The following is a 15956-nucleotide window of genomic DNA, read 5'->3' as shown; positions in this document are numbered from 1 at the left end:
GATTGTAATTGTGACCGGGTTCTTCCCTCTTGGAATAAGGAAGTATTTATTTTGATTTTACAGGAGTCCACAGTTGAGAGACAACTTTTAAAAAGATTTTGAAGTTTTAAAGAAACTGTGGAGTTTTAAAGTGACTGAATTTTTAAAGTGTTTGAGTTTTTAATATGTTTTTATTGTGATATATATTAATATGAGCTCTTGGGGACAAACAAAAAGAGAAAAATTATTGTCAAATAGTGCTGCACTGGTGTTTCCAGCTGAAGAGGGGTGAGTTATCGAACGCTGGGGGTCACATCGGGTGCCGAGTGAGTTCTGACCTCTCATCTTCGATAAACAATTAAAAGAGCCAAACTAAAAACGGAAAGGAGAAGGAGGTTTTACTCAAGGTGGCCTCACTGGGAAGAGGAACAGAAAGATCAAGGGACACTCCCTTCCCATTGCCGCCCCGTACCCACATGTCCTTCTTCAAGGAATATATATTTTTTAAAAGCTTGTATTTAAGATGCAGGTTAAGTCTAGAAGTCTCCGATGAAAGAGGAAGAAATACTCCAAGATCACTTCCCAGAGGGCCCCAAAATAGAATCCTGAGAAAGAAAATAGGTGCTAAGAGTGTGGCTAGTTGTGTAACAAATGCTTAGCATGGAACACTGCATTCAATCCCAGAACAACACAAACCAATTAAAATGACACAAAGTCACAGAAATAGCAATAGTCTTTAAAAATAACCTTGGTCGGTACCATATACAGCTATTACTACCAATACTAACAGGAAGTTGCAACATAACACCACAACTCAAATTCTGCCTTTAAGACACATATATTCACAGATATACTATGTATTTAATTTTGTCTAGACTTTGGTTTAAATTTAGACTAACCGTGCAATTTCGTCTTATTTATGTATCTATGAACATGAGTAAAGGATTTTGAGTGTGTTTGTAATTCAAAAAAAATTATGATCACAACCTATGCTATTTTAGAAGTCTATAGCTTAGTTATACTACATGATTCATTTTATAAATTAGACGAACTAATCCATTTTCAGTTTTAATGTTTGAAAAAGCACTTCAACAGAGCTGGTCATCAACCAGAGTATACCTAAATTTCTGCCCCTACCGAAAAAGAAGCTTAAATTCCAGGGTACAATTTTAGCAAGACTAATCCCCTTCTGTCACGGCCAAGGCTTGGTCTTTTAGCTTGCCACTCAATAAGTTAGATACCTATTACAGAGAACATTATAGCTTCAACTCAGAGATCTGGACAAAGCAAAATAATTTGAATAGCCAGCCCTTGGGAGGCAGCGGCAAGTGGATCTCTGTGAGTTCCAGACCAGCCTGGTTACATAGTGAGTTCTAAGACAGCCAGAGATACATAGTAAGATCCTATCTTAAAAAAAAAAAAAAAAAAAAAAAAAAAAAAAAAAAGCCAGGCGGTGCACACCTTTAATCCCAGCACTCAGGAGGAAGAGCCAGGCGGATCTCTGTGAGTTCAAGGCCAGCCTGGGCTACAGAGTGAGCTCCAGGAAAGGCGCAAAGCTACACAGAGAAACCCTGTCTTGGGGGAAAAAAAAAAGACAAATGGGTTTGAATAACTTTTTCACAATATATGTATTTATTTTGTCATAAAAATCTGAATTACAAAAAAGGAGGGGCCATACCAGGACTGGACATCTTCATTCTACACCAAGGCAAAATGGTCTCCGTTCAGTATTGCTTTTAGAATAGAGAAAAATAACATCAATCAGAAATTAAGACAAGGGGCTTGGGGAGAACTTACCAAGTAGGAAGGTTTGCTTCACGAGTGTGAGGACCTAAGTTCAAATCCCCAGCACCCACATAAAAAGTCAGGCATGGCTTCGAGAACCGCAGTGCTGTGAAGAGTGGGGAATGGAGGACCTGGCCACCAGTGTAACCCCAGGTATAACGAGAGAGCCTGTGTCAAGGAAATAAGGCAGAGAAGGATGCAACAGGGCATCCAACACCTTCCTCTGGCCTCTACATGCAGGCATGCATATACACCCCCCCCACACACACACACATATGCATGAATGAATAAATACTGTGGTTTTAAGAAAAGAAAATAAGGCAATGTCTCAGACAGGAAATGGATGCCATTCTGCATACGCTATATATAGGATACAGTGAAAGTTATTATTCAAGATTTTTACAGGCGGAGGGAAATTCAGAAAAGCAGATAAACAGCATGATTATTCACATTTCTGTGGGTTATTGTGTTTATCAAATCATACAGTTAGCATAAAGTATTATTAATGTATTATGTATGCATATCTTTAACATATAAATATAGTTATGTGACCCTTAGAGACAAGAAAACATTCTAAGAAGTATATAGTCATGTGATTTCATCACTGTACAAACATCAGATTTCACAAATGTAATTGGTACTACAAAAGACACATGTAAGTTTTTATTTTATTTTTTTATGATTTACCATTATTTTTACGTGCATTGGTATTTTGCCTGCATGTGTGTTTATGTGAGAGTGTCAGATATCCTGGAACTAGAAATACAGACAGTGTGAGCTACCATGTGGGTGCTGGGAATTGAACTCGGGTCCTCTGGAAGAGCAGCCAGTCCTCTTAACCACCGAGCCATCTCTCCAGCTCCTCACATGTAAGTTTATATGTATGGTATGTTTGATGTGGCATATAGCTCCTAGGGCCATGGTGAACCAAACAAACAGAGAGATCAAGAAATACTGTAACTATGAAATGGAATGAGGTTGCCATCAGCGAAACACAATATAGCATTTTACAGTAAGCTTTTTAAAAATGTAAGTAGAAGTATTACACTCTAAAATCACAAGCAATATTGATGGTGCTAGAAATGTAGCTCAGTGGTTTGCACTTAGCATTCATGCGTCCTTGGGTTCAATCCTCATCACCAATGGATTGCTAAACCAGTAAACAAACAGTGAGCACACAAGCAGTAGCACAGAGCTTACTGTTATTATTTAACGTACTTTAACTATTATGCACTATACATGGCTATATATGCTTTGCTTTTATGCAACTGGCAACCCAGGTTTGTTTCCATCAGCATGGTTACAAACACATGAGATGAACTTCTCTCTCAGTTTCTACCCCTGTATTTTACCTTCTGCTTGTACTTTCTGACCCTCTTCTCTGTGTTATAGGTTTGTCCATCTCTCAGCCATGAACTCCACCAGGAGTTAGTTTCCCTCTAGATCAAACGCCTTTCCTAAATGTTTGAGATGCATAAGTGGTTCTTGAACATGTTCAGTAAATCAATAAATCAAAGACTATAAAGTCTCCAGAGAAACAAAACCAAACAAGCTAAATTAAAATCAACTAGTCTTCAGCTAAGTCAGCCACCATCATTAAAGGAACTGGGACAGTTATCATCTAGTTATGATCAGAAGCATGTTTGGAGCTACTTGTAAGTTTTTAGATCCGAGGAATCATAATCAGGGTATAAGTTACAATAAAATATTCAAGTCACTACAGTCTAACTACAGTAAAAATAAAACCAATGGGTTTATTTAGTTATTTACTCAGTGATTTTATAGTACACCAAAACACTGTCATCCAGTAGCATAGAAAATAAATGACAGTTCTGGTCACTCCAGGATAGCAGTAGGACCCTTCTTTGGTGAAGCAGAAAGGAAGTCTTTCTACAGCCAGATTCCTGTGCCTCTTAAGCTTTTTGTTGTCTTTTTAAATTGGCATCCATGAGGCTGGAGAGAAGGCTCAGTGGTTGAGAACACTGACTGCTCTTCCAGAGGACCCTGGTTCAATTCCCAGCATCCATAGGGCAGCTCACAGATGTCTGTAATTCCAGTGCCAGGGGACCCGACATCCATGGCAAAACACCAATGCACATAAAATAAAAATAAATAAATTTAAAAAAAATTGGCACCCACAGAATCAAGTTCAGCAACTTATTTCTTTGAGGAGATAAAGGAATATAATACCTTTATCATATATATATATATATATATATATATATATATATCACATGCACACACACACATATATACATATACATATATATCCTCTAACATGAATAATACTGGTATCATAAGTAGTACTTATTGTTCATTTTCTATTATCTGGCATTTTCTATTATAATATTTCTATTTCTATTAAAAAATGCTTTCTGTGCATTATTGCAATTAATCCTTGTGTCAACTTATAGGTTAGAGACATCAATCCCACCAGTTAACTGTCACTTGGTTGTGTGATACATACCAAGGCACACTAATCACATGTGTCCTGGTTTCTTCAGTCAGTTCTCACAAGAATCCTATGATGTATAAAATTATTAACCCCCCCATTTTGGGGAAAATTAATTCTTCATGAGATTCGCCCATACCCAGCAGGAAGCAATTTTAAGAATACAACGCCCACATTCCCAAAGAGGTGGTGTGGGGCGGGTGGTTTTTTGGTCTTTTTAATGGGTTTTGGGTCTGGGATAATTTTCAGTGTTTAGGGGGGTTGGTTACAAGTTATTGTCAAGGGTTAGGAAAAAGGCTAAGCAAAGGAGATTAGATTTAAGGTTCTGTTTAAAAAAAAAAAGAGAAAGAAAGAAAGAAAAGAAAAAGACAATTACTAGTTTTAAATACTTTACATTGGATTGGATTGTTTTATATTGTATACAAATTTGAAATTGATATTGTTAGAAAATGCTATATGTATATTTCTAATTGTATTCATACCATTCATTTAACAATGTAATGCAAATTTCTGATCCTTGAATGTTATTATTATCAACTATTAGGATATAAAGAAATGAAAGTTAGTAGTTAGACATTACCATAGAACTTACAGTCATATTAGATATGTTTTAAAAATTGAGCAGAGATGTTTTAGACAGGTCATCTTCAAACCCTTCAGAGATCTACAGAATATGGCATTTAAAATGTTTTAATAACTTAGAAAATTTTTCTTTTTTGAGACAGGTTTCTAAATAATAAAGCTGAGAGTGGGCTGCATTAAAAATCTCACCCCAACTCCTTTTTTCTAATGAGAATATTCTCAGCTGCTTCCATGTGGTGAGAGAGCCCAGATGTCTTTGTTTTGGTCAATCCAGATATGCTGATGTCTGTAATACCTTTGTTCTTTTCCATTGGCTTTTGGGCTGTGGCTAGTTGACATCATTTCAACAACAGAGATTTAAATTAAAACTCAATTCTCTATAGTCTGAGGGAACTTGACGCTAAATCCATTTTTAAGAAATTCATAAGCATTTATACCTTCTCTTCTTCTTGGGGAAAACCACAAGGACAAGCAGAAACCACTGGGATGTACAAGAATTTTTTTTTTCCAATTACCTAAATATTGACCTATAAGGAAACAATAGAGAACCGAGATGAAACATGTGTGATTGATTATCTCTCTCTTTAGTTATTAGGTTTTCATAGTCTTCCTCTTGGTCAAATGATCATCTTTTTTACTATGTGCTCTTCTAAATATATATACTATGTTATCAATGTTATTATATATAAAATTAAGTGAAAAATGCATGTAAAGCTAATGAATAATGGAAATAAAGAAGTTATGTGGGGTAAACAGAGAAGAATTTTTCTATATAAAAAAGAATGAATGCATTTGACTCAGGGCTGTATGCAATTAATGATATTATTAATTTGGGCCTGGTTAAAAGGCAGTAGGAAACTGCTGAGAAGTTTATCATGTGATATCTTAGGACTATGGGTTAACCAAATCATGACAAAGGGGAAAAAAAAGTTTGACAATTCAATTAAAAAATTCAATTACTAAACCCTTGAAAATGGCTCATGTCTAATCCCAGCAGAAGCAGGTGGGTTTCTGAATTTGGGGCCTGGTCTACACAGTGAATTCCAGGGCATCCAGAGCTATGGAGAGAGACCCTGCCTCAAAAACAAACAATTTACTAAGTCTCGTGCTAAGTGATGAATGAATAAAAGTAAGACATGTTTTTCCCTAAGTTCAGGGAGATGTCAGGGCAGACAGGGAACCCAGGAGGATCTGGTCCACAGTAAAGACACAAGGAAATGTGGTAAGTGACCCAAGAGTTGTCTATCAAGGGCATTCAGAATACAGAACCATCACAGCCTGCAAAATCAGAGAGGATGATGGCTGTAACCATCATGCATGTGTTACCAAGAATGTAACAGTTCGAGCCAGTCCAGGAGAGGCTGATTAAAAGTCTATTGGAGTAACCTAGAGTGAGATTGTGGCTAGGGTAACTGCGAAGGAATCAGGTGGGGTGCTTGAGATGATTAACTAGTGTGTCTCCACTGATCAAGGGCCTGCAGCCTCCCCGCTCCCCATCAACACTTTACTAACTCTGTGTTGACACGTGGATGGTGTGTACATTTTTCAGCTGTGTTCTAAGGTCACGGGAAAAAAGACACAAACACAAAGTGAGTTTCCAGTAACCACGTTCTATAAATGAAACCCAGCTGTTTTTGCTTTTTTTGTTTTTTTTTGTTTTTTTTTTGTTTTGTTTTGTTTTGTTTTTTAAATGACAACTTCCTCTGGCAGATCCTTAGCAAACCGTGTTTTTCTGAATTTAAGATTCTAAATCAAGGAGTTCTGCCCCCCTCAAGTCACAACCATGTTGATTGACCCTCTTAACTAGTATTAGGTAACATGTGTAAATGATTATGTCATTAAGGACAAGAGGAGACATTAAATGTGGGAACAGGAAGATTTATAGCCAAAGCCAAAGAAGGGGGCGGTTACAAGCTCCTGTTTTCATTTTTTTTTTTTTAATTACTGAGAAGTCTTTAACATTCAGATTTTAAGTTCTCTTAGGGATCGTGAACATTCCTCTTGAAAACCATTCTTCATCTCTTAGGACAGGAAGAGAACACATAGGAAAAGGGTGGTCTATGTCCAACAAAGATAAAATTTCAGGTACAAAGTCAGTCCCAGCCTCAAACGACCTGCTGAAAGATTTAACTAGAGAAAGCAATTAAAAAGCAGAACAGCGAGAAGGCAGGTCCATGAAATATTTATACGTCAGGTAGTCGAGTACATATTTTCACATAAACACTTCAACCTCTGCAGAGCAGCAGTTGAACTCTGAGAAAGTCACGCCTATGGAAAGGAACTGTTTCTTTAAGGACCACAACAGAAAATGGAAGTCAGGAGTGAGATGAAAACTGGATCCACACAGCCCCAGTGACATTCTGAGAATCTTGCTAGGAGAAGATATCCCCGGCTAGACTGAAACATCTGTTGGGAAGTGGAAAGAAAAAAAGGACACAATTGGGCAAGGGCATGCTTCAAAAGAAGGTACACTGGCAAGAATCTGCTTTTAATCTTAAAGTAAGAGAATGGCAGAAGATCTTTAAACAGTTACACACACATTCTGATCGTATTCACACCCCATCACCTCCTCATTTGAACCTCTTCTTCTTCTGAATTAGGCCCTTTCTTGTCTTTTTTTGTGACCCACTGAGTTTCATTAGGGTTGCTTGCATGATCCTGAGTGATGTGTGGGTAAGGCTTTGAGTACCAAGATGTAACCTGACTGACTTAGATGCTGGTGGATCGTGGCAGCTTCCAGTTCCAGAGCAACGTCAGAAACATGCTCCCTCCCCCGTCCCGTCCGTCCCCCCCTCCCCCCGTAGAAAAGGATCATACACATTTTTTATTTTAAAAGTCTCCCTACCTAAGAGATGGGGTGTAGCTAGTAGCACAGCCGGTGGTTTAGCTCATTGGTGACTTTGTGGGTGTCAGCATGGGGGTTCAGTCTCCACTTCTATCCCTAGGGGAAAAACGTCTCACTTCAAACCCAGGACTGTGCATCCATTAATATTGTTGATTCTGTATCACAATGGGCGGTCCGCTTAGGTTTATTCTCCCTCCGTTCTCAAAAGCTGCCCCCCTCCCCCGGCCCGCATCCTCCACCCCTAGCTTTCTGCATCCGGACAAACTGGCTTTTGCCCCCTCTAACTGTATATATTTTACTTTGAAGGGATAAAAAAGTCGACGTGGGCAAACCGTGTAGCTTTGGTGACAATGACTGTCAACTGCGCAGACAGTTTCTCTCGCATCAAGTATTTATAATTTAACACACGGGGTCTTCTCCCCTCTGATCTTTATGTGACTGTCACCCAGGTCCCCCCACACACACACACACACACTTACCCTGCATTCATTTCCACGCAGCGCAGGAGGAACCCCGGGTTGCGTGACTGCCGGCTGGAACTTTTGGGAGCGCGGGCCACACGCAAGTGTTTGCAAGGCGATCAAGAGGAAACGCCAGGCACGTGCAAGCAGCGTCTCCAGTTTTACTGTGCCGCAGGTGAAGGGCTCTGGCTGGCCACGTCCGCTCGGTGTGCGGGGAGACGGCGGCCACCGGGGAGGAACGCCGGAGGAAGAACTTTGGAGGAAGAAGAGTGAGACAGCACAGACACGGTCCTCCACTCGGGGACACCGCGTTTCAGGTGATTTCCACCCCCGCTCTCCTCTCTCTCGCCCCCGACCGCCATCGCCTGCCTAGTGGAGAGCAAAGCGGAGTTCGAGTCCAGCGCGTCCCTCCCTCGAGACGCTCCGGGACCCGCGGGGCTCCGCGCTCGACGGTCCCCGGCGCGGGAGCTAGGAGGAGAAGAAGGAGGAGGAGAAGGAGGTCGGACTTCCCAGAGGCGCCGAGCCTCCGCGCTGCCCCCCAACCCCGTCCCCTCTCTCCCCTCCCATCCTTCACCCCCCTCCCCCGGGGGAGGGGGAGCCTGACCCACCGCGGCGCGCGGCGGCGGCGGCGGCGGGGAAACTACAGCTCCCGGCAGGCCCCGCGCGGGCCGCGCGCCCCCGCCCGCGCGCCCCGGCCCCCCGCCCTCCGGCCTGGAGACGGGACGGGGAAGGAGGGAGGGGCGCGGGCGGGCGGGCGGGAGGAAGGGGCGCGGGCGGGCGGGCGGGTGAGCGAGCGGGCGGGCAGGCGGGATCGTGCGAGGTCCGTGCAAGCCTCGCTGCTGGCTCCTGCTCCGGGACGCGGACGCGGACGGACGCCCCGGACTCTGTAAGTAGTCGCCGGAGGGAGCGCGGAGCAGACACCGGAAAAAAAAAAAGTTCGCGCCGCCGCCGCCGCCGCCGCCGCCGCTGCCGCTGCTTTGTTCTCCCGACCCGTCGGGCTGAGGTGGCGCGGCCCCTCCCCCACTGCACGCGGCGGCGGCGGCGGTGGCGGCGGCGGCGGCGGGACTCGGACCCGCGCGGGGCTGGGCGGCGGCCGCGCCTGGCTGGGCGGGAAGTCGGGGCGGCGCTCGGCGGGCCGGCGGGCGGGCGAGCAGCCGGGGGCGCCGGCGCGGCCAAGTTCCGCGGTCTTCGCCGCCGCCGAGGCCAAGTTGGAGTCGCTCGGCTGCGGTGACCCACCGCGCCCTGCCCCTCGGGGGTGGAGGGCACCGGCCGCTCTCCAGCTCCCCGCAAACTAGTTTCTAGCGGCGCCGTGCCCGGGGAGCCTTCCCCGTTTCTTTGGCTGCACTTTTTTCCCCCTGTGGTCGGTCCCGGGGGGCTGGAAGAGGGACGAGTATCCGGGGGTTTGGAGGATGGTGACCCCCCAGTTTCCTGACTGCCTTTTAGGCTTGCGAGTTGCATGCAGCCTCGCTCCACGGCGTTCTCGCTCCCCGGGGAGTTTTGCCCTAAAGTGAAACACTCGCGAATGTGGAGCAATTTAAAAATGATGATGATGGTGATGATGATGATCATAAGCATACACGACACTGCTCGATTGCGTGTCGGATATTTTATTTCACACCATCGAAGTCAGAAGTCTAGGCCGTGCTGTTTGTGAGCACGAATATAAATCCGGCGACAGGCGCGACCTGCAGACTTTTCCGTACACAGATTGATGGCATGGACGTAACTGTCCCTTCAACCACGCCCGTCCCCACAGGAAATAAGACTATCGGTGTCATCTTTGATTAAAGAGGATAAGTTACAACTCGAAGTACTGCTTTGTAGGACAGGGCCTTTTAAAACCTGTAAGCACAAACGAAACAAAAACTTTAAAATGTCTTCGTCTGTATCCTGTAGTTAACGCTAGAAAAAAAAATACTTCTACTTTATAACTCATGTTGCAGTTTTAGCAATTGTGATTTTGTTCGCCTTACGCTTAAACTTTTAATGCCAAGAGGGCCGACAAGCCTACAGATTTGCTTCAAGAAGGCTTCCGTGAAGTTCCCAGACTCAGACCTAAGTAAGATTTGCTCTATATAGGAACACTTTCAACACCCCCCCCACCCCACCCCCGCCTCCCCCTCCCCCCAGTTATAATCTGGAGTGAGATAAAACAGCACTTTAGCCATAAAAGTTGTTGCAAGTCTTTGTAAAAGTATTATTTTAAAATGTCTCACAGGAAAGAATCACTATAGGTTTTGCTTCATAGGATACTGTTATAAATGATATGGGCCCGAGAACATGAGTTTGGAGTCCTTTTTGATAAACCAGGGCAGTTCACATTTCAGGAGTGCTAAGATTAAAGGAACTTATTCTTAAATGTGTTTGACAGTTTCATACACACCGATCACACTCACACCCCAGCCTGTTCTCTCTCATACCCCCTTCCTACCCCCTTACCAGCCCCTTAAAGTGATGAGCTTTTAATCTTGCACATTTTGTAAGCTTTCTGTTTTATCGAATGACCTGTTTCTGTTTGCATGTTCTCATCTAAGCATTGCTACACAACACCTAAAACTACAATAAGTTAAATTTTAAAAATTGGATGAGTTGGAAACACCCCATACAGTAAAAAGGGGGCGGGGTAGATAGTTATGGAAGGTACATTTTTCACAGAAGGGATCTAAGGCGAGAGGAAACAGGAACTCTTTAGGCTGAGGATTTCATAGATGTAAGAACTAGTAGCTGGCTGCTCTGCTTCTCTGATCTTTCAGCTTTCACCCTGATATCTGGCTCTGGGTTGCTTTTTTTTTTTATTAAAAGACCATCTAAGATTCAAACAACAGGGACCTGTTCTCAAAGTGTTTTCAACAAAATAATAAAGTTGGCAAAAAAAAAAAAAATAACCATAGTGGAGTTAATTGCTTGCTTTTAAAAGAAACTTGTTCAGAACTTGGTATATGATAATAATTATATCTAATTTGATTAGACACATAATTGGATTTAATGATCACATCTCTTCTTTGAGTCTCTCGGTTATGTAATTCATACCGAACCTGCCTCCTTGGAGCAGTCATTTTAAAAGGAAAAAATGGGCTATGGAAGATGTTTTACTTTTAATTTAATGTAGCTAAGAAGTTTCCTCCACTTGTGTGGTTACGATGTTCTAGTGGCCGTGTGTGAGAAGTGCTCATTGGCTATTAGCCAATCAGATCTCTTAGGAACTACTGCTGCAGAGATGAAGATCTATCAAGCTTATCATAGCTTCGTGTTGCGTTGCCAGACTGGCGTTCTAAAATCTGGATACACCTCTCAGTGCCTGCGTAGAGGACCTGCCTCGTGTACCCCTTCGGTGCTCTCCCTGACAGTGGAGGGATGGAAGTTCAAATGTCACTGGCCCCAGATGAGCAGACATGTCGAGGGAACAATTTAGTAGAGTGCAGAGCTCTTAGACAGTATTATATTAATCTGAGGGAATCGTCATGTTTCTGAAATATGCAGTCAGATGTAGAGACTGCCACAGAATGTGGTCTTTTTTTTAATCTACAAAAATACTTGAGTTTTTGCACAATATATAAGCATTAAGCAAAGTCAGGTGTTTGTTGAGGTAAATACATGGATATTGACTTCAGTGTACTGGTGAGTTATGTCACTGAGAAAGCTCACACGCTTTTGACATGCTAAAACAATACATATCTGCACGAGAGTTGGGATAAAACCTTGCACTTCATTAACATCCCTCACACACAAAGCTAAATTAAACCTGGGTGATTCTTTACTGGGAGGAGTCAGGTAAATATGCTATTACAAAGGAAGAGCATTTCTTCCTCTTTGCTTTAACATTTGCTGGGTGCACAGTGAATGCTGGCTAGCCATCTTAATCACGAGAGCTTCCCTTTGAAGTGTTTGATTCGGCCTGTTTTCTGGAACCCTCTCGTTCCTTTAGAGAGACCTTCCCTGAGACCCCAGCTGACATTGTTTCCCTGGCAGAGACCCTGCTGCATCTCATCGTTTGTCATTACCCGGCCCCTTAGGCAAATGTGGGTTTGATGTCTGTGAGTGCCACGGAGAGCAGTGGCCATGTCTGTCTCGGTCAGCTACTGCTGTGTAACTTCAGCGTCTCTCAGAGCGGTCTGGCGACCCCCAGGTGCCATGTAAGTGCACGGTGAAGGAAACCCCGGATTTCCGGGGTTCTGGTGAGAGACGTGGTTAAGGTCGGAACATACTGTATTGTGATGAATTGACTGGGGTGGGGGGAGGAAGGTAGATCAGCTGGTGACATTACCATGAAGTGTCACTCAGCCAAGTCCCCTAACCTCGGAGGTCTTTCTTCACCCTGTCTCTAGTGATCAGGCACGCTGGGCTCAAAATTCCTCTCGTAGGCTATCTTTTGATTCCATTCACTGGTGACAGAATTTGTAAGTTCATCTGAATGAGGTCGTGACAGCTCTCCAAAAGAATGTTTGAAGACTGCCAACCAAACTGTTAGAAATTCCTGACAGCTCGACAATGCTGTTCTGCTTCAGAGGCTCTCATTGCTATTAGAAACAGCATCTAATTAGTACACAGCTCCTAAATAAACAAGATGGACTATTTGTTAACTTATAAGCCCTATTTTCTATTTGAAACAAATAAAAAAAAATACACAGCATGACCAAAGTTCGTATAAATTAGAATTGTTAGATTTCTTACAGATCAGATCAAGATTCCATAAACAAAACAAGGAGAGAAAACAGATGGGACGTGTGGGTGGAAGCTGTTAAGACAGGTTCTTATATCTGTGTCCATGCTGAAACTTAAAAAAAAAAATCACTTTTATACAAAATTATATATAGTTTATTAGGAGTTCATATCATCCTAGTAAATTAGTCAAGTGTATTATTAGACTGTTACTGTTAGGTAGTTAATATCGAGCGGTATAATAAAATGTAAACTTAGTAGGAAGATATCTTTTATCTCACTGCTATAAAACTTTGGAATGATTGGCGTACTTACCCTTAGCCATGTGTCCCCAGTAGTTCATGTGCAGGTGTCAATCCTTATGGCCCAGAGGCCGGCTTCCTTTTCCTTGTACTTCTCTGCCATCATGCTGAATAACACAGGTTCTCCCTCTACACATCCTCCAATATTTGAGGACCACTCACTCTGTTCAGGTTTTATTAAGCGTATGTTTATCGCATGCCATTGTCTTCGCCTGTTACCCGGATGTATGCAATTTTTTTCTTCCCAGACCTAAAAATCTGTTAACTCTAAACATATGGATTATAAAATAAATATAATATTAATGATAGATTGACGAGTGTGCAGATTAATACTGATGACTTTGCAGTGTCCAGAGGATTTAGTTTTGCCTTAGTTCTTTGGGTCAGCCCATTACACCAACAGCTTATCTAAAGCCTTGGAAACAGCCCACCCTCAGGACTGGCTTCCACATCAGGATTTCTCCATCCCTGTGTTTCACATTTAACGTTGAATTTATCTCTGTAAAGTTTCGCTTTAATTTTATTCTGTCCGCTCAGCTTTGTTCACCCTGAAGATTATATAAGCGGATGTCTTTGTCTTTACCATCTCACATCTACTGAAAGTACAGGGCTAAGAGTGGTTTGGAGACAGTTCCCTAAAGACTTTGTTGACATACGGCGTATTTCCTTACCACACTGATACCCAGCTCAAACTCACACAGCGTATTTACGAAAATAGTGGGGGAAACATTTTAAACCCTAGTATCATGAGGATGTCGGCGTCCTGAGCAAATATTTGGCCTCTGAACTTTTGCTTTCTCAACTCTGGAATGAGTGCTTGTGAGGATTAAGGAGGTAATAGAGGTGTCTAGACCAGTGTCTGTCAGGTGGTAAGAGCTCATCTTACTTCCTCCACTTGAGAATCCTGTGTTTTCCTCTATGAAGTTATCAGTGTGATGGATGGACTTGGCATCGCTCTGTTTGGATCTAGGCTGACATGAAGTCCTTATACTGTTCTCTGGTTGTTCACACATCATTTGAATAACAATCTTCTCAGGTCTGGCTAAGGATTTTTTTCTTTCTTAAAAAAAGTGATTGATTTTTATTTTTTATGCATTGGTGTTTTTGCCTACATGTATGTCTGTGTGTGGGTGTCAGATCACTTAGAGCTGGATTACAGACAGCTGGGAGCGGCCCTGTGGGTGCTGGGAATTGAACCTGAGTCCTCTGGCATAGCAGCCAGTGCTCTTAACTGCTCAGCCACCTCTCCAGCCCCTGGCTAAGGGTTTTGTTTTGTTTTGTTTTGTTTTAGGTTTCTTTGGTAATTTCTGCATTGGGCTTACCTGCTTTTCTGTGCTCAGCACCTGAAGCAGCTCTCCCCTACCCAGTTCCCGGCTGCGTCTCTCACCCTTTCCGGCGGCTCGCTGCATAGCGTCCACGGTTAAACGTGCTCACTGCTTTTGCTCTCTGGCATGAGCTGCGTCTTGGCCCAGAGATTTGCATTCACATAAAGTTTTAGTATCTGAGCACTCAAGAGGTGGAGATAGAAAGATTGTAAGTTTGAGACCATCCTGGACTACACACACGGTGAGTTTGAAGCTGTCCTGGGCACCATAGTGAGATCCAAAAGAAAAGGCATTTTTTTTTTTTTTTTTTAAATAAAAGTCATTTAATTCTCTCCCATTCGTGAAGTTCAGGTTTCAGTTCTCTACTTTGAGCGTGAAGACTGTGGGGAGAAAATAAGCAAGATACGAGTTGAGCAATTCTTTCTGTGTAATCTGTCACCCGTAGCAGCATCCTCTCTGAACAGGGATTCTCGGTTCCTTGTTGTCTTTAAGAAGCAGTCACTGTTGTGGTGTCAGTACTGGTTAAAAAATAATAATAAAAAAGAGTGAGACGTGGGTTCTGATCCCCACGCTGCTTGTTCATAGCCATGTGATACTGGGCAGATTGCATGATCACTTTGGGCTTCGGTCTTCTCATCAGCAAAATTGCTATTTCCCTGTTAATTTTAAAAGGTATCGCGAGACACATTAGTGAAACACGATGTCAAATGCTGTGAAGTATGAGATTGAATTCTAGCCCTTTGCCTAAATGTCACGATCAGTGCTTGTGTCTTTGGGTTATTTTTAGACTCACTTATTCTGAATTTTCTCATTTGCATTCCTGTATCTGTATGTTTCTTCTGTCATTCACTTTTACTTAGCTCCATAGACTAGTCTCCTTGGAGTCACCGCACACACTTTGGATACTTCCCTTTCTTGTCTTTGGAATTGCTTATGGCTACAAAGACTTTAGAAGGACTCCCCTCTTGTGAGCCATTTCATTCAGCTGTGAAGGGTCATGGCTTTTTCTTTTCTTTTTTTTCTTTAATTTTCTAAACTGTGTTTTCTTTAAAACCACGATGCACAATTTACTGTACGTGGTGGTGTTCTTTTTCCTAACGTTGGAAATCCCTTAAGGATGAGTTCACTTTCTCCTGTGTTTTGTGGTCTATCAGCTGTCACAGTTCTTTGTTGACTCTGGTTTATCCCCTTTTGCCCTTTTTTTTTGCTTCCTTAGGCTTCTGGAAGGTAATTGTCAACAGAGCAGCCCAGTCGTCCTATTGGACAGAATTTGACTCTGGAGAGGTGGGCGTACTGGGGATGGAATCGAGGGCCTTGTACCTGCTGCTGTATCCTCACTAGAGTGTTCATATATAAAAACACAGAGCTTTCTGGTATTGGGAAATCAATTTGTATCTTTTATGTGGCTGGGATCGTGAGCATTTTAAGTCTCTGATGTTTGTTTTAACTTTTCCTGTTTTATCCCTTCTGGTTTTCTCAGTTTATCGTCATTGAATTGTGTCATTGTGGAATAACAGTGTTTGGTCGTCATAAATTTAAAACACAATAAATTATAGCTGGGTGCAG

The 15956-nt window shown here is 42.7% G+C and overlaps 2 protein-coding genes across 4 annotated transcripts in view; one reads left to right on the top strand and one right to left on the bottom strand.

Annotated features, from left to right (window-relative positions):
• Positions 1-6964: 6964 nt before the first annotated feature.
• On the bottom strand, positions 6965-9679 carry LOC102924791 (uncharacterized). The gene is made up of 4 exons (XM_076558945.1): positions 9450-9679; positions 8713-9346; positions 8123-8473; positions 6965-7204 (listed from the first exon to the last, which is right to left on the bottom strand). Exons 1-4 carry the CDS (start codon positions 9677-9679, stop codon positions 7088-7090), a joined length of 1332 nt encoding a protein of 443 aa, XP_076415060.1. The 3' UTR covers positions 6965-7087.
• Positions 8292-15956, top strand: part of Prkd3 (protein kinase D3) — a 72798-nt gene continuing 65133 nt past the window's right edge. The window contains exons 1-2 of one of the 3 annotated variants that reach the window (XM_076559603.1): positions 8899-8990; positions 14357-14631. The gene's annotated coding sequence lies outside the window, so the exon portion shown is untranslated. Of the gene's footprint in view, positions 8422-8873; positions 8991-14356; positions 14632-15956 lie in introns of those variants that run through there. The other 2 variants (XM_076559604.1, XM_076559602.1) reach the window with 2 other exon arrangements.

The sequence above is a fragment of the Peromyscus maniculatus genome, chromosome 22, assembly GCF_049852395.1.
Source record: "Peromyscus maniculatus bairdii isolate BWxNUB_F1_BW_parent chromosome 22, HU_Pman_BW_mat_3.1, whole genome shotgun sequence".
Taxonomy (NCBI): Eukaryota; Metazoa; Chordata; class Mammalia; order Rodentia; family Cricetidae; genus Peromyscus; species Peromyscus maniculatus.
Note: the sequence above shows the minus strand (reverse complement) of the source record. Positions and strands in the feature narration are given on the sequence as shown.